Source organism: Sander vitreus, chromosome 4, assembly GCF_031162955.1.
Source record: "Sander vitreus isolate 19-12246 chromosome 4, sanVit1, whole genome shotgun sequence".
Lineage (NCBI taxonomy): Eukaryota > Metazoa > Chordata > Actinopteri > Perciformes > Percidae > Sander > Sander vitreus.
Genome location: NC_135858.1, coordinates 19,563,327 through 19,581,867, shown reverse-complemented (window position 1 = coordinate 19,581,867; position 18,541 = coordinate 19,563,327). Strand labels below are relative to the sequence as shown.

At 40.3% G+C, this 18,541-nt stretch overlaps 1 protein-coding gene across 5 annotated transcripts in view; it reads right to left on the bottom strand.

Annotated features, from left to right (window-relative positions):
• arhgap9 (Rho GTPase activating protein 9) overlaps positions 1–18,541 on the bottom strand; it is a 49,876-nt gene that overhangs the window by 11,480 nt on the left and 19,855 nt on the right. For 3 of the 5 annotated variants that reach the window (XM_078248896.1, XM_078248900.1, XM_078248898.1), the window contains 9 exons: positions 17,924–18,175; positions 16,830–16,919; positions 7,029–7,094; positions 4,762–4,908; positions 4,513–4,611; positions 2,323–2,384; positions 2,086–2,173; positions 1,530–1,625; positions 563–661 (listed from right to left, as the gene is read on the bottom strand). In XM_078248896.1, coding sequence (XP_078105022.1) covers positions 563–661; positions 1,530–1,625; positions 2,086–2,173; positions 2,323–2,384; positions 4,513–4,611; positions 4,762–4,908; positions 7,029–7,094; positions 16,830–16,919; positions 17,924–18,175 — 999 coding nt within the window. The remainder of the gene's footprint in view (positions 1–562; positions 662–1,529; positions 1,626–2,085; positions 2,174–2,322; positions 2,385–4,512; positions 4,612–4,761; positions 4,909–7,028; positions 7,095–16,829; positions 16,920–17,923; positions 18,176–18,541) is intronic. The other 2 variants (XM_078248899.1, XM_078248901.1) reach the window with 2 other exon arrangements.

Here is an 18,541-nt window from a genome sequence, read left to right as displayed (position 1 = left end):
TATGTTTTAATGTTAAACATACATGTGGAAGTCATAGAGACTCCTTAAGCTTAACTGTATGGCTACCATAGTGGCTACCTTACCTATAGTAAGCTTATCTTCAAGCTTTATCTTTGCTGTTAAAATGTTGGATTTATATTAATGTATATTTTCAGACATATTAAAAAAAAAAAATTAATAAATTAAAAAAACTTGAAAAATGTTAACATAATTTGGCGGCCCCCTGTACTAACTCTGAGGACCCCCCTAGGGGTCCCGAACCCCCTGTTGAAGATCTCTGATCTAGAGTTTATCTCACAGTGGATTTTTGAGGCTGATATTGATATATGAAAGTTTGAAAAGTATATCTGATCAAAAATAAAAAATGAAAAAGCTAAAAACACAAAGAGCAAGACAGGAAGGAGTTAAAGGATGTGGGTTTAAAGTTCAGTAAAAGGCAGCGGTGAACATAAGCGTGGACATAAGTGAGTGTGTGACACTATTCATCCAAAAGGGAAACCATTTTACCACTAATGTAAGTGGTACATTGACAGTTAAACTCTGTGTGTGTTGTGTGTCTCACCAGCCTGTCGATGACGTTCTGGATGGTGTTGTACCACTCTTTAATCAGAGAGTCTGTCTCCGACTGCAGCAGAAACTCGTTGCCCGTCACTGTCCTCAGCTACAACACACATTTACAAATCAGCTCCCCAATGATGATTATTTTTTCACACGTCCTATACAACCAGTTTGCCAGGTGTTAAGCTCAATTGTTTGCACATTTCTTGATGTTAAAAACATAATCTTCCTAGCCTGGTTGACACCAGACCCTTCTCAGTTGTAACTGAGAGTGGGTCTGGGGAAGGTTCATTCACAGCCCATTTCCAAAGGGGCGTTACCAACAGACGGCGCTCAAATGCCTCTGGGCGCAATTGGATAGTCCTTCAACCAATCAGACCAACGATCCGGGTAAACGTAGCAGCTACAGCGGCATCAATGGGTTGCTGCGCTTCGGTGGCCGTCATGTTTAATGTAAACAAAAAGCTGCTTGCTGTCGCTGCGCTATCGTCATCGTGTAAAGCCCGCCTCAACGGTTGTGATTGGTGCCTCGATTTGGAAAAATTGGAAATGGGCTTGAATGGGCTCTTGGCCAGACTGACTTGCAGAGCAAATCTCAAATTTGCCAGAAGTTCGTCAGGGTTTTCCCAAGCTATAATCTTCCACATTTTACTGGAAAATTAATTTTTACTGCTTTCTCTTCCTCACTGAGAGTCACTCAATGACTGGGTGAAAGAAAGCTTCTCATTCTCACTTTCTTCGCTGATAAGGACAAAAGTAGGATTATATGTTTTACTACTTATCTGCTATCACTTCGTCCTCACTGTACATCAGCTCAATGCAACAATTCAAATGAAAGGATCACTGAGGTCTGAACAGTTTTGTAATGCGTAACAGTTTCTTGATTTCTCAAGAATGAGAGTGTTTGAGGTTGATCAAATTATATCTATTCATTGTGTTTTCTGATTACTGTTAGTCCACTTGTTTCCTACCTTGAAGACGTTTTTCTTGCTGGACAGGTTGTTGGCCCAGTGCAGCTGTGCTCCTCTTAAATCCACACTGCTCTCAGGACGACTGTTTCCTGGTTTCTATTCATAAATAAAGAGGTACACACACACACACACACACACACACACACACACACACAGAGTTTATGAACAGATGAGTTGATGTGTGTCGTTTCACGATGAAAAATTACATGGAGAAATGTGTGCAACATAGTGGACAGAAATATCCAGCTGTGTGCTCACTTTTTGGCAAAGCTACTGATCTTTGTGCAACCGACCAGAGTCAGCTGTCTTAAAAAGTTGCTTCACAATTTTCAAATCTAATTCAAGGAAGAAAAAAAACATGCAGAAAAACTGACATCTGCACTTAGAAAATGACTCACAACAGTTGGCTTAGGATTTCCAAATTAAGAAATGTGCTTCATGGAATGTTTTCCACCCAGTTTTTAGTTATAATATGCAGAGAAAGAAAACACTAATTTATGTTTTTTGCAGAGACATTACCTGGACTAAAATCACACAGAGTTGTCTGAGCTCTTACCCAGCTGGAAGGTGTCTGTGATTTAGGATCTTTAAAGAAAACCAGACTGTTCCCGACCAGCACCACCCAGGAAGGACTCCAATTCTTCCTGCAACCCAACAAACACATGTATACTTATCAGATTCAGCCCTGCAAATCATACTCACCATCATTTATTCAAACACTGTATTCATACAAAGAGATGCAATCCTAATACAACTTTTTGTCTTTCATGGGAGCGGCCTAACGATGCCTCACCTCAATTTCCGGCCTCCTTCTGCGATCTTCGTCTTGTTCAGGAGGCCGGCTTTCTCCAACTCCTCAGAACACAATAAAAGGGGTTTAAAGCACAATATGCAATATCCCTCTGTGTAATACACTGCATCCTGAGCAAACCCATTTTATTCGAATGTTGCATCATTAAAAAAATAGCGGGAGGGAGCTGCTCCTAAATCTCCCACTGCGGTATGGCCCCGTTTAAGGTGCAAGGGAAAAGAATGAATACTAACTAGGAAGTTATAGGTTTTGAGTATAGTATATAAAGACAATGAGGAACAAACTAAGTTTATTTTAGGTTTTGAGATATTCACTTCTGAGACTGTGTTTGTTGTGCTCAAAGAATTAAAGAATTATATTTGAAAAACTCAAGTGCAATGTGTTTATTCAAATACAATTATTCTGATAAATCCTAAGACCTCGCTGTGGACAGTTTTCTATAGGTTTCTTTTAACTTCAGTAAAGTAAAAAAGACTCTGTGAAGACACAATGCACTTTTAATAATATCTGCAAATAAAACCAAAACTATCTGCTTGGCTAGTTTCCCCTCTCGGTTACTGGGAAAGTATGTTTCTTGTAGGGCTGTCAATCGATTAAAAAATGTAATCTAATTAATTACATACTCTGTGATAAATTAATCACATACATATGAAAGTACTATAATGTTTAAATAGTCTAAATAGCCTTTATAATCTTACTTAAGTACAGAAGTATTGTGTGAAAAATATAAAAGTACTCACAATGAATAATAGCACCTTTAATGCTGTTTGATTGTTGTTATATTACTTGTTATTACTGATGCCAAGTATGTGGAAAGATAATAATAGTTCAGCTAAAGTAAAAAAAGAAAAGAAAAAAGAAGGGTACTACACAACAGTCGGTGACATTAAAGAACGGCTTGTTTATTGCTAAGGCCATATGGTCAAAATTAAATGATTTAATAATAATGTATAACAATAACAATAACTTATTTCACTAGTAAATTTCTGTTGAACGACAAAAACAACCACCAGATGGGAAATGGACATTTACAATAACTTCAAATGCACCACGAGGCTGTAGTTTACCAGTTTAATTGAACGCACCGTCTGTGTTGTTTTTCCGACGGCAGCTACAGATTGTTACATACCGGTGTTGAATCCTCTACAGTAAAACACAGTCAAACTTTACACCGTTTAGCGTTAGCTGTCAGCATTGTAACCGTGTTTAATCCAGCTACTAGCTAGCGGTAGGCTAACGTTAGCTGCTGTCGCGTATAGTGTTAACTAGCGTCACGTGCAGCGATGTTTGTGTTGTCTGTATCGTCTTCAGAGCATCAGAGAGAAGTGCAGACATATCAGTGGCACCAGATTTCGGTAGCCAGGGTTGGCAGGAAGAAGATTTTTACAAGTGAATGTTCCAATTAATGATCCAGGCAGCACATTCTCGTCTCCCTCCTTCATTTTACAGTCGAATGGTGGCTAGAACGGCTCTGGGTCAAACGTCAATATGGAATGGAGTAATCTGCGTTATTTTTTTTTAACGCGTTATTTTTTCTCAGATTAATTATTTTTGACAGTTATTTTGACAGCCCTAGTTTTTTGTGATAATAGTGAGTTGTCCCTTTAATATCTGACTAAGTACAACAGGTAGACAGATCAAGCCGACAAACTCATAAATAATTTCCAACATTTCTCTCAGCCTATTATCATTCAGAAAAATCACATTGGCCATCACATTCTGGAGAATCAGTATTTTGTTAGAACTGGATTTGACGAATATATTTTATTGGTATATAAAACACTAGTGAAGTCCTACAGGGTTGGCAGAAATATGGCCACTGCCTTGTTTTGTTATTGCTGTGTGTTGGGGTAACAGCATGGCTGCCAAGTTCACTAAAAAGGCTGGTTTGGGTGTATGATTGTTTTTTTCTCACAATTCATTTGAAAAGGTTTTGGAGGAGAGAAGCAAAGGAGACTTCAAAAATGTTTTCAGTTTGAGGTTTAAACACCCTCTTTATGATGATTTTAGTAGTTTAAAAATGAGTAGTTTAAAAGCTAAGGATACCCAGATGCTAAAAGGAATTGTGTGCCCAAAGCTATCTATCAATGCACAATATTAAATCAATATATAAAATATTATACGCATGTACAGGTATTTTTATTTCAAAAGTAAAAAGCAGTGTTTTCTCACCGGTGTGCAGCCATCGCTGTCTGGAGAGCTCTCAGGAGATGGAGACTCCACGACAATGTTGGTCATATTACAGGAGTAATCTCTGCACTGCTGGACCAGCTGAAAGACATGAAGTGGGCATCATCAGCAGTGTTCATTTGTCTGCATGTGTATATGTGCATATGTCCAGTGTTTTGTGTGAAAACTGTTAAAAATGTATGCATTCCCCCTTCCGTCTGCATGTCTGTGAATACTGTACACCTTCAGTACCTTGCCGTTCTCAGGTAGGATCATAGACTGGGAGTGGCTGAGCTGTTGCTTGACATCATGCAGAGCGTCAGAGTTCTGGCACTGGGCTTCGGCATTGCTGAACGACATCGTGCTCAGGGTGTCAGAGGAGACGGCACGCTGCATGCTCTTCACAGGGGTTAAAGGTCGGGGTCAAACGTTTGGGTCAGTGGTGAACAAGGGCAAGAGCAATCACTAATTTATTGTGTGTGAACGGAAAAATTAATACAATATGCTCCCATTGTATTTTAATGTCAGTGGATTTTGTGAGAGCTGTTAAGTGTTTTCTTATGAATACCTATTGAGACTATAGAAGAACCGTTTCCTCTTCATTATATTTACTGTATATTTAATTATTTAGCTGATGCTCTTGCCTTGAGCAACCAATTAAAATCACAAACAAGCAACAGTGAGGAGCAACAGAAAGGTCAGGAAACTTTTTGAAAATTAAGCATGCAGTTTCTCTCCTTAATTTTCAATATTCTGATGGTAACACATTTTATGTGAGATTTATTTTGTACTTTCAATACAATTCATGCAAACAAGCATGCAAAACATGTAATATAATCAAGGAAGACATTGACTCTTCTACTTGCACTAGAGTCGACCATAGGTTTTAAATTTGAATCTGTGTAATGAAGAAGCACCATACACTGTGTGTTCATTAGTATAAGTATTGACACCACAAGCAGCGATTTGTCTTGAATGCTGTTTTATTCCCATCTGCTGTATCAACTTTTCATTCAATGGTATACCTAAGATGAGGACCTTTGCTTACTAGTGGGACTTTTTTCTCATTGGTTCATTTGATGATTGCTTTGTTTCTCTGACTGATACATGCTCTAAAATAATTAGATTAGACAGCGCCTCAGTCAGGGCACTGATGCTGGCTTGCAAATCATTCTTACATGATTCTAAATTTCACACCTCACACTGCGTCAGCATTAGCTTCAACAGGGTTTCTTATCTTTGTCTGCTCCCAATTCTCCCAGTAGATATTACACCGTGGTAGCCACTATGAAACCTTCTGCCATTTCAGATCAATTCTGAATTAAGCAGCAAGTATTTTAAACAATTCCTCTTTGGGGAAGAACGACAATACAGCAGCAGTGCATTGTCAGTTTACATGTATGAACTGCTAATATGAAGTGAAGCATTCTGGCACTCTGAGAAACAATAAAAACCATAATTATGAGTTTTGAGAATTTAAAAAACTGACAAATGGGGACAAACTGCAGTTTCCTTGAGAAGTTCAAATTCTTTTGCTTAACTTTACAGCAGGAGCAGTGAGGCAGATGCATGTATGTGCATCTATACTTTACAAGCCAAATATTTATAATCCCACGCACAACAGCTACACGTGTGCATTGTCGCATACAAATTCCCACAACTTCAACTTTTCATGCAGCAGCAGCCATAATTAAGTACCTTTCCTAATCGCAGTAACCTAGTTACAACAATCAGACTAAATATCCCTCCTAATGTTTGCCATCTTTTCATGCAAGGGGGGATTAGCACTATGAGCCAAATCTGCTACTTTGCAAAGAGGAGACCTTTAAAAGGGCTTTAAACCAAGCACTCCCACACCCCACTGTGATGCAACATGTTGCATTAAGAACTGCTTGGGTAACCGCCTTTCTTTTTACACCATGAGTTGCTATTTCACCACCTTAATATGCATAAATGCTGATCTCTGAGAATCTAAAGAGCATAGCTGGCATTACATTAATGTATTCTACAGTAATACAGTGGAGATGCACTTTTTGCAAATCTAACAACTCGAGTTCATTGATTTTCATGAGGAAAATACCCTCCATCAAAAGCCCTTTAAGCGTTCATAAAACACTTAGGATTACCCTCCCAGTCAGACATGCAACAAGAATAACAAAGAATGAGTGTTCAGCTTTTAAAAGAAGAATAGGAAGACTATGTTATCTATAGCTACTTATGTACAGACATAAAGTTAATACTTCTGGTGGTAGATGTGCAAACATAACATGTTGCAGGATTTTTTTCTTAATGTGCAGTGACAAAGTCATGGTGGCAGACTACGCCACCAGAGCTGCATGGTGTCCTGTTTTGTTAAGCAAATGCACCCTGTTGTGTCATGAGAATATGTAAAACTAGTAAAGTGCGCTTATCTTTTACTTTACTTTTTGACGGATGTTTTTTTGACAAGGTGAAAGTCAAGGGGAAAAGCATTAGCCCTCTGGCGCTGAAAGAGTGTGGCACGTAGAGAAGAGTTTCACCTGTTTCATCTGCCAGCCACCGTCAGTTCTCCTCTGGTGTCTCTCGAAGAGGAAATCAGGTGTCAACTAGAGAGAATGAGAAAGACAAAGAGACAGGACACACAAATCACTATTACTTATATTTGATTGTCAGTTGTTGTGAAAACTAGACTTGTCACCATTTGTGCAACAAAATTAATTTCATCCCAAATAAATTTCGCACCTACATGTAAAAACAGGATGCTGACAAATGTTTTCAGTAAAGATAAGTCATGAAGACCGGGCTAACGCTCACACAAACACCGAAACTACTCCTCTCACATCCTGCCAGCTAAAAATGCTCCTTGATTTACCATCACAGCGCAAAGGTACACACACACACACACACACACACACACACACACACACACACACACACACACACACACACACACACACACACACACACACACACACGTGCCCATATTCAACTGAAGTTAATGAGAGGCAGTTGCTGCCGTTGCTTAGTAAGACTGAAACACAAACTATATAGTACTTGTTTGAATCAGGCATGCAGATTTTTTGTTGTTGAAATGGATCCCACACATCCTCATAAATACAGTCGAATGAGCTCGTTGAAGTCAGTCGCAACACATCCGACAACGAAAAGCAAAATGAGCTATATTAGCATAACAACCACATGAAACCAATTCAGCTCAATTTAACAAGCAGTACATTTTACATGTTCTGTCAGGAATTCCACATCAATAATGACATGAAAACAACAACACACCTAGTTATATGATATTGTGTAAGAAATTAAAATGAACTTACAGCATAGGTGCTCATAATCACTGATCACCATACAATCCAAATTATACAATCCAGGACAACGCTTGTTTCCGAGAGCTTTTTTTACTGTCAAGTTTGAGTCCTTAGCTGCCTGTCGTTTCATCTGGGACTTTTTCGTTTGAATGTCAAAGTGTAAAAACCATTCAATCGTCCTCCTGTCTCAGCATGCATCTACTTCCCCATTCTAGAGGGAAGCTGCCTTTATCAGCTGGTACAATCACTCTTTTGTACAGCAGCTCAGAATAATCACACCAGAACATTGCAAACATTGCCACATTAACTGTCACTGTCCAATAGGTTTTGTTTTTAAGTTCATAGGCAAAGACGATGGGGAGGCTTTACTTCAGTGAAAGTACTATAATGTTTAAATAGTCTAAATAGCCTTTATAATCTTACTTAAGTACAGAAGTATTGTGTGAAAAATATAAAAGTACTCACAATGAATAATAGCACCTTTAATGCTGTTTGATTGTTGTTATATTACTTGTTATTACTGATGCCAAGTATGTGGAAAGATAATAATAGTTCAGCTAATTTGACAAAAATATAAATTATGATTTGGTAAAAACAAACTTGTGTCCACATATTTGTATTTAAGAGGAAATAAAATGCACACAAGTAGGATTACAAATTGTGTGATCTTTACTATATTTAATGTTACAATAACCAAAAAACTACCGGCTACGACTCCAAGACACGCTCCCACCAACATGAGTCAGTGTTAACAACTTAATGACGCTTGCTGCTGTTGAGAGTGTGTGGAAACTCATGAGCAAGTGAGCAGAGAAGTTAAAATACATGACTAAAAGTTATGGATAATGCTAAATAGGCTTAAATATTTCTACATATTAAAAAGAACACATCTGGAACATGATTGTTGGTATCGATAAAGAGGTACTTGAGCTCATCATGTTTTATAAAGTGATGATATGTTATGTATTCATTCTGAATCTTCAAAATAAGTAGGTAAGTAACTATATCTGTCTAACATTTATTTTCATTAGTGATTAATCTGCAGATTATCTCAACAATTGATTGATTAGTCGTTTGGTCTATAAAACTGTGAAAAATGTCCTCACTATTTCCCAAATGTCTTGTTTTGTCTGACCAGCAGTTCAAGAAACAAAGGAGTCAGTCAGTCAGTTAGTCAGTCAGAGACAGGAAGGAGTCAACATGGCAAGGGTTAAAATGTTTTTGTTTTTTTTTAAATAAAAATCTAGACCAGAGAATGCTGTGTGCTAACAAGTAATATGGGTCTCCCAGTTTTAAACACCTAGGTCAATCACTTGTGTGACATGCAGGATGCATTATATATCATTGGTGAAGTTGCTGTTTAATATACTGTATGTAACACAGAATAAAAAGTGACACATATAGGTCGACAGAAAGCATCTCAAACGGACTTGATGGGGAATCACTGCTTTGATCATGTGGGTATTATTTTTGATGAGCAACATTAAATCTGAAACACTGACGCAACATTGAGGCAACGCAACCTTGAGATGCAAAATGCTTATCTCTGACAATCTGGATCATGCAGCTTGCGTCACTTTACGTAGATGTCATCATTGATTAAGGTTAAATTCATTCACTGATGGCTGTTGCATACATTCCCAAAACCCTTACACTTAAAACAACAGATGTACTTCCTCACTCAGAGCTTACAAACCCTCTCTTGTAACATCATGTTTAGAAAAAGGGTACAATGAATGAAACCGTGCAAGTTTGATTACGACAGCATCTCTGAGGTCAGGGAGGGGTTTAACGCTGATGAGAAGTTCCAGGGAGTGGTTTAAATTTAGCAATGTTTTAGATTTAAAAGACTCCTCTGTCTCCCTCTGTGTGGCTCTAATGGATTCTGCTCATCTGCATCAGATCAAGTGGCATTACCTTGTTATTCCCTGCAGGGATTAGCCCAACAGAAACACAATTTGAGAGGAAGTGTGTGTGTCAAAGAGGGAAGTTAATAAATAAATAAATTAATTAATTAATTAATGAGGCAGTGAGTCGGTATGTAAACAATGGGGCAACTAGAAAGATGTAACCCCCATTTTAATTTGGCCCAGCTCAGCATTTCTCCCTGCATTTATCTGGAACACAGTTCAAGTCTGGAAACCTGAACTGTACATACATTTGTATGAAAATGGGCAGAAGTTGTGGGTTTGTTGTCATCTCACTGTGTGGTTTGTTTGATCAGCAGTGTTTACAGCTGCCAAATCACAGCAGTTTGTACTTAAGAAACGTTACATAGTAATGATTACTTAAAGGTCCTATGACATGCTGCTTTTTGGATGCTTTTATATAGGCCTTAGTGGTCCCCTAATACTGTATCTGAAGTCTCTTTCCCGAAATTCAACCTTGGTGCAGAATTACAGCCACTGTAGCCAGTCCCACAATTAGCTTTCCTTAGTATGTGCCATTTCTGTGTCTGTAGCTGCCACTTTACTTGTTTTCAAGCCATGATGTCTCTCTTGCTCATGGGTGGGCCAAATTCTCTGGGCGGGCAAAGCAGAGAAAGGGGAAGTAACCTTGCTCCTTATGACCTCATAAGGAATGAAAGAACTTTCCATTGCCATTAACAAGCTTCAGACTCAACATCCAGATGGGGACTTCAACCATTGCAACCTTTAAACTGTTCAACCTAAATTTCATCAAAATGTCTCATGCTCCACAAGAGGCAGTACAACCTTGGACCATGTCCTCTCTCTTGTGGGTATCCCAGGGTTCCATTCTTGGCCCCATTCTGTTTTCTTTATATATGTTGCCTTTAGGAGCTATTATAGGCAAGCACAACCTGTCATTTCATTGTTATGCAGATGATTTGCAAATGTATTTGCCTATGAAAGCAAATGACAGTGTCGCACTAAACTCCCTGCTTAGCTGTATTAATGATATTAAGTTGTGGCTTTCACAAAAATGTCTTAATTTGAACAAAGATAAAACTGAGTGTATTATTTTCAGTACTTCAGGCACGCAAAATGGAGCTCTGGCATCATACACTAGGTCAGCTGTCAAAAATTTGGGGGTTACTTTTGATTGCAGCATGAAATTTGACAAGCAGATCAGTAAAGTTGTTAGAATTAGCTTTTTCCAGCTTTGTCTCCTGGCTAAAGTTAAGCCTTTCCTGAACAGGCCCGATCTTGAAAAGGCTATTCATGCCTTTATTAGTTCAAGGTTGGATTATTGTAATGCTCTTTATGTTGGTCTGAATCACACCTCCATCTCACGCCTTCAACTTGTTCAAAATGCTGCTGCTCGCTTTTTAACAAATACATCTAGACGTGCACACATCACTCCTGTTCTCTACACCCTACACTGGCTCCCTCTGCGTTTTAGAATAGATTTTAAGATCTTATTGTTTGTTTTCAAGGCCTTAAATGGCCTGGCCCCGGAGTATTTGTCCGAAATTTTTAACTTTGCGTGAGCACAACCAGTCATTGCGGTCTTCAAATCAGCTGGTTTTAGAAGTCCCAAGGTCAAGGTATAAACAGTGGGGTGATCAGGCTTTTGCAGTTGCTGCTGAGACTCTGGAACAAGTTACCCCTACTGATATTCACACTATTACGGATGTAGCTCTTTTTAGGTCCAAACACAAAACCTATTTGTTTAGACTGGCTTTTAATACATAGTAGTGGTGTGACAATTTCACTCTCCTGTTTCTTTGTAACCTTTTCTGATTTTACTGTGTTATATGTTTCATTCTTTTTATTGTACAATATGTTGTTTTATACTTGATTCCTGATGTAAAGCACTTTGGATACCTGCTGGTTGCTGTAATTTGCTATATAAATACATTTTGATTGATTGACACAAATGTGTCTGGTGCCTACAAAGTCACACCCCTCCCCCACCTTGGTCAGTCTGACCACCTCTCTCTCTTTGTTTCTCAAGTACACCCCAGTCATCAAACATGTGAAACCAACAACAAAAGCTGTTAAGATCTGGATGGAAGACGCAGACTCCACTCTACAACACCAGTTCCAGCACACTGACTGGAATGTGTTTGCTGCTGATGCCACTATGGACTCCCAAACCAACATTCACACATACACCAACTCTGTCCTGGATTATATCAACACGTGTGTGGAGGGAGTGACTACACATAAAACAGTGAACTTATTCCCTAACCAGAAACCCTGGATGAACAAAGAAGTTTGCCTTCTCCTCAAGGCTAGGGACACAGCCTTCAGGTCGGGAGACCAGGAGGCCTACAGCTCAGCCAGATCCAACCTGAGGAAAGGAATATCCAGGGCCAAACACACCTACAAGAAAAGGATTGAAGAGCACTGAAGACCCCCGGCGTATGTGGCAAGGCCTACATACAATCACCCACAAATCTCCATGCAACTCTTCCCTACCCTCCTCTACTTCCCTCCCAGACGAGCTGAACCACTTCTATGCTCGATTTGACCGGGAAAACAAGGAGGCAGCCTTCAAGTCAGCGGTTTCACCGGACAAGGACACTTTTCCACCTCAGATGTCTGCGACATCCTGGGCAGGGTGAATGCTCGGAAAGCTGCTGGCCCTGATGGAGTTCCCAGACGTGTGTTGCGAGCCTGCTCAGAGCAGTTGGCTGGTGTCTTCACCTACATCTTCAACATGTCTCTAGCCCATTCAACAGTCCCCCACAGTTTAAAATCTGCCACCATTGTTCTGGTGCCTAAACACTCCACAGCCAAGGAACTGAATGATTTCCGCCCGGTTGCAGTGAAACCCATCATCGTGAAATGTTTTGAGAGGCTGGTCCTCTCACAACTGAAATCATGTCTGCCCACTGCAATGGACCCATACCAATTGGCCTACAGACGCAACAGATCAACTGAGGATGCAATCTCCACAGCGCTCCACCTGGCACGCACCCACTGTCAGTACCCGATCCGTACCGCCTGTAAGATCCGTTCTGCGCATGCGCAGCTTATGTAGTAGAAAACTAACAATGTCCCTGTGCGATTTGTACCACGAATGTGTTGAAACACTTTATGACCAAACATCACAACTTTTTTTATTAAATCTTTATTATACAATAGTCATAGCTAGAAACAATCGAGACTTGTCACTGATCCAAAACCGTGTAGCGACGTCGTTGTTGTGTTGTTTATGTTAATGTTTTTACTTTTAATACTTCGTCTTGACTAATAACCATAGACTGTCTATTATTAATGCGATGAAGTGTAAACGTACATAAGTGTCCTTTTGAAGACGGGATGACAGCTCTTCCAGCCACCACTGCTGTATACCACTGTAGTAGCTACATGCTAACGGCAGTAAACATGTCATCTTAACTGGCAATGTTGTTAAATTCTCCCCAATTCCGGGTCACATTCCTGCTGAAACATGTCCGATTGTGTAGTGTTTGGTTCAGAAGCCTTTATCTGCGATTTTTGACGTTAGAAAGTGCTGCTTCGTTCTACTACAATCTAACGTTAGCATACTCATAGCTAACTAATGTAGCTGCATGCTAACGCGACATAGCGGAGCTATGCTAGGAGTTTGCTGGTCTCTCACAGAGATCTCATTTGTAGCCCTGTTTTTACCTGATACTTTCATCGAAGTACAAATACATGAAGTGAGAGGTATACACATGTTTAAACATTATTTAAAGCATGATTAACCTGAAGTAGGACGGAGTCATGACTTAAAACACCAAAGCAAGGCTTCTCGCTCAGGCTAGCTAGCGTTAGCAAATTACCGATTATTACAGATACTTTAGGCAACTCCAGCAAACACCTTGTAAACTTCATCTCTGCCATCATAACGGTCTATTGTCACTGTCTAATGTTTTCTTCTGGTAACCAGAAATGTCCAAACATCCTTACGCCAATGCATGCATAGAGCTGTGAAGTTTGCCGGTGTTCGCGCAAGTGTAGAACTGATCAGGCAGTGTCATAAAACACGTTGAGTTTCTGCGCATGCGCTGAATTGTGCGCATGCACAGAACGGATCTTACAGGCGTTACGGATCGGTTACTGACACCCACCTGGACAGTCTTAATACATATGTTAGAATGCTGTTCATTGACTTCAGTTCAGCATTCAACACTGTGATCTCCTCCAAGCTGATCTCCAAGCTCAGCCAGCTTGGCATCAGCAACTCACTCTGCAACTGGATTATGGACTTCCTTACTGACAGGCCTCAGGCTGTTAAATTAGGAGGTCTCTCCTCCTCCACTATCACCCTGAACACTGGCGTACCGCAGGGCTGTGTGTTGAGCCCTCTGCTCTACTCTCTCTTCACCCACGACTGTGCCCCTGTTTATGGCTCTAATGCCATAATGAAGTTCGCAGATGACACCACAGTGGTGGGCCTGATCAGAGAGGAGGATGAAACAGCATATAGGGATGAGGTTCAGCACCTAGCTATGTGGTGTAAAAACAATAACCTGGCACTCAACACCCAGAAGACCAAGGAGATCATCGTGGACTTCAGAAGAACCAAGAGCAAGGCACACACCCCCCTCCACATCAGCGGTGCTGAGGTGGAACGTGTGTCTAGCTTTAAGTTCCTTGGGGTCCACAACACAGAAGATCTTTCTTGGTCTCCCAACTCCTCTAGTCTGGTGAAGAAGACGCATCAGCGCCTTCACTTTATACGGACCCTTAAAAAAGCACACTTATGTCCTAGAATTCTATCAGACTTCTACCGCTGTACCATTGAGAGCATACTCACAAACGGCATCTCTGCATGGTACGGCAACTGCAACGCTGCCGATCCCAGGCACTACAAAGAGTAGTGAAATTTGCCCAAAGGACTATTGGCTCCCAACTCTCCTCCATCCACAACACATATCATAAACCCTGTACAAACAAAACCATTGTCAAGGATGCCACCCACCCAAACCATGGTCTTTTCACCCTACTTCCATCTGGCAGGCGATACAGGAGCCTGCGCTCCCGCACCAGCAGGCTCAGGTACAGCTTCTTTCCAGAGGCTGTAACACTGCTGAACAAAACTTCACCTCCTGTCTGGCACTTGCACTTGCTGTTTACTTGTTTACCTGTTTACTTTTTACTTCTGCACTGTTTACCTGTTTACATTTACTGCACATTTACCTGTTTACATTTACTGCACTGTTTACATTTACTCCTGCACCGTTTCATCAATGCCCTTGCACTACCAACGCCCAAAACTGCACAATATATTAATTTTTTTATATTCCATAACCTGTAATAACCTAATAATAATTTTTTTTTTATTATTTATATAGAATGTCTATTATACTCTAATAAACTACTTAACCCTCTATACTCCTTATCTGTCAATGTAGACATGTAATCTGGAAAACCTGTATTTATCCAACTATACACTGTTGTACATAATTAATCTCTATCGTCTAGATTACTGCACAGAATACTGTACTCACCTGCACTTTGGTATTTAATGCTTCTTTTGCACTTCTGGTTGGATGTCAACTGCTCTGACATTGGCTCTGTACCTGTACTCTGCTAAATGACAATACAGTTGAATCTAATCTAATCTAATAATTTAAGAATATATAATCCTCTTGACAATTCTGAAGAACCAAATGAATGATATTAAAAGAAAAAACCTAAACCAACCACGACTAATCACTGACTTGACACACATTTCTCACCACCTCATCAGCGCATACTTCCTTGTGACAAGAGCCGCTTTCCGACCAAGTAGTTACAGGAATGTAGTTATAGGAAAAGTCCACTTCTAAACAGATCTACTAACTACTCTCCCCCAAAACCGTTTTTTCCAATTGCATTCGCACTGGCCAAGTGGCCATAGGGACTGGTAGGAGGGGTAAGGGAGTGATGCAAGCACGGCAACGGTCTTTATAGTGTTAAAATCAGAAAACAAATACACCAAAAAAAGATTAACTAAATACTAAATCTAATGTATATAGCATATTTGTCATAATTTAAACAAGTCTTCCGAAGAGAAACGGTTATCTCTCTCTCACTGCACGCTTGTGGAGTTTAACTCCGAAAAAACAGTTAACCACAGGTTCCCGTTAATCTTATGATGGACGTGTTGTGATATTTAAACAAACGAACCGTCAACGGCGAAATAAAAGCCTCTTATTTAGGAGAGCGGTCTGAGAGACCTCCATCTTACCTCGAGGTCTCGGAGCATAACTGGCCGAGCGACGAGCTAGAGGCCGGGGCAGGCGCTTGCTGGCTGTCGCCTCACTTCATGGAGCTTCTCAACTCCGAAAACTTTGAAGCAAATTGTCAATTCAGCATCAATTTTCGCAAAACTGCATATATTCAAAATCTTAATTAGTTAATTTCTCACCTAAAACGTTGTCAGAAGGGAAATTTGTGATGAATAAGATGGCGAAAATTGTTAAAATTGTCCCGTTGTTGGTCTGTCTGTACCGGAAACCCGACCCTCGTTGACCTAGGTTCATATGCTGAAAAGGGAAAAGAGAAAAGACCCTGCCCTGAAGTAGGAGCTGAAAGAGTTACAGGAACTGCGGCCAGAGGGACTTAAAAATCCCCAAATTGGTCCAGTCGGAACACGAGCAAAAAAAGGGTTCTAGGAATTTGATGTTCTAGGAACTACAAAAATCCCTCCGGTCGGAAAGGGGCTAATGATCATTAAAGAACCCAACTGAAATCAACTTATTTAAAAACAACACAGGTGATTCAAAGTGCTCGACTGCGCCAAGGTAAAGCACAAAAGAAAGAACAAAGAAAACAGAATACACTGGAAAGTTAAAGAAGATGCTTTTGTTGGGTGCAGACTTGTTGCTGTCTGTGGTTAGTTACAGGTGAGTGTGGAAAAAACAGTAGCAGAGCAAGAGTTTTCTGAATTAAGTCACATTCATCGGTATGCAAGTGTACCTGCTGTTATTCATTTTGTCAAAGAAAACATCCCAAAAAATATCCTGCGATTATTAGTGTTACAGGTGTTCCAATTGCCAATGTAGGTCTTTTAATTCAGAATCTATTTGGTAAATCACACAAAATGTCATCAGGGAGGCTGAATTTGACCACTTCCCTAGAAGTACAGTAGTCTTACCCTGTGCATTGTTCCATTGCCAGCTTCAGGAAGTGGTAGCGACAGATGGCTGGTTTCTCTAGGTAACGTCTGAGGTTGTAATGAACCGGCCTGCCAGAGAAACAGAAATAAACTAGAGACCATCTTCGGCAGAGACTTCCGGCACCCTTGATCGGACCACATCCATCTTCCAACTGGGCTTTCAATTTTAACTCAACTACACACCTGTAAAGTTTAATGATATCTTGCAGGGTTGTGATGCTATCGTGGTGACCAAATCTGGCTGCAGACAGAGAGACAGACAGACACCAAGCAAAGTACTCAAAACTGCTTCTGTGGAATTTCTCGCTATATATAGTCTCTTGCTTATTTGCCCTCTTGTGGAGAGTATAATGACAAGACCACAACTTCATATATGTCTGTTAAATGTGCAGCTACTGTACTGCCAACAGCCAGTGAGCTTAGGAAGTATTAGCAAATATTTTTCGTGTCGTATACTTCTGGATCTCACACTTTCCCATATGCCTTTTTATTGTGCTCCCTCTGTCATTGATGACTGGCAGTATGAATGTGTATATATGTTTCAGGGGGACTATAGACATTGAATTGCCCTTCGGGGATAAATAAAGCTATCTGTATCTGTATCGCTTTTACTTCTCGGTGTTTGCACAGATTAAACAAATTAGATATAATATGTGTCAGTGAGCTTTACAGGTGCTGGTGAATGGTTTCTGTTACCTTGGACAAAGCCAAGCACACTTTTTCCAGTCTTTATGATAAGTTTAGCTAACGGTCTCCTCGCTATAGCTGTATATTTAACGGACAGGTATGAAAGCGGGATCATCTAACTCTAATAAAATATAATACATAATAAAAATATGCGAGTCATGGTGTCTCTTTGAAGTCTTATGACATTCTTTGACTAAAAATGTCCCTTTTAAAACACCCTGACCGTTTTCTATCCCCTCCTTTGAGAAAGAAAGATTTCATCCAGCCCTGAGAATGCCTTCCTTTTTTAAATGTAATGCAATTTTAGTGAAAGACAAAAAAGAAAAACATGGATTAAGGCGGAGTAACAAACAGTGAATGAACACCAGCTGTGTTGGGTGCCTTACCTTGTTGGGTGTGTGTCCACGGGCCCGGCGAGGGGGTTTCCAGGACCTCTCCTTGGTGATGCTGTTGATGTAGTAGTATCTCCCTGTGGGCAGGTCAGAGTGCTGCTCCCACAGGTCAATGACCCGAAGAGGCTGCTGACCAGGGGCAGGGTTAGGGGGCTCTGTGAGCGACAGACGTTTCTCTGGCTGCACTTCAGTGTATAGAGGGGAGTCCGTCCAGGACAGCTGGGACATATAGGACTCTGCTGGGACCTTGCAGGCAGAAAGAGTAAAGAGGGAAAGGAGATAGAAAGAGAGGCAGAGGTGCATTTGAGTAAATTGTGCATTTGTTTGAGACTATTTGCAGCTGCGGATTAATACACATTTGGTGCACTAATGAGTACTTACAGCAGCAGGATAGTAATAATAATAATAATAAATAAACTTCAGTTCTTCATGTTCATCGTAACAAAGGAACATGTCACCTGGTTCACCCTGTGGCTGTGCCTTTTGACAGAAATTTGTCAAAAATGGTTGTTTATGGCACAGAGGAAAATGCTATATAAGAAATAAAATTAATATCACCTGCATGATCTTTAAATTATCTGTAGTGTATGTATGTTGTTCCGTTTGTGCATT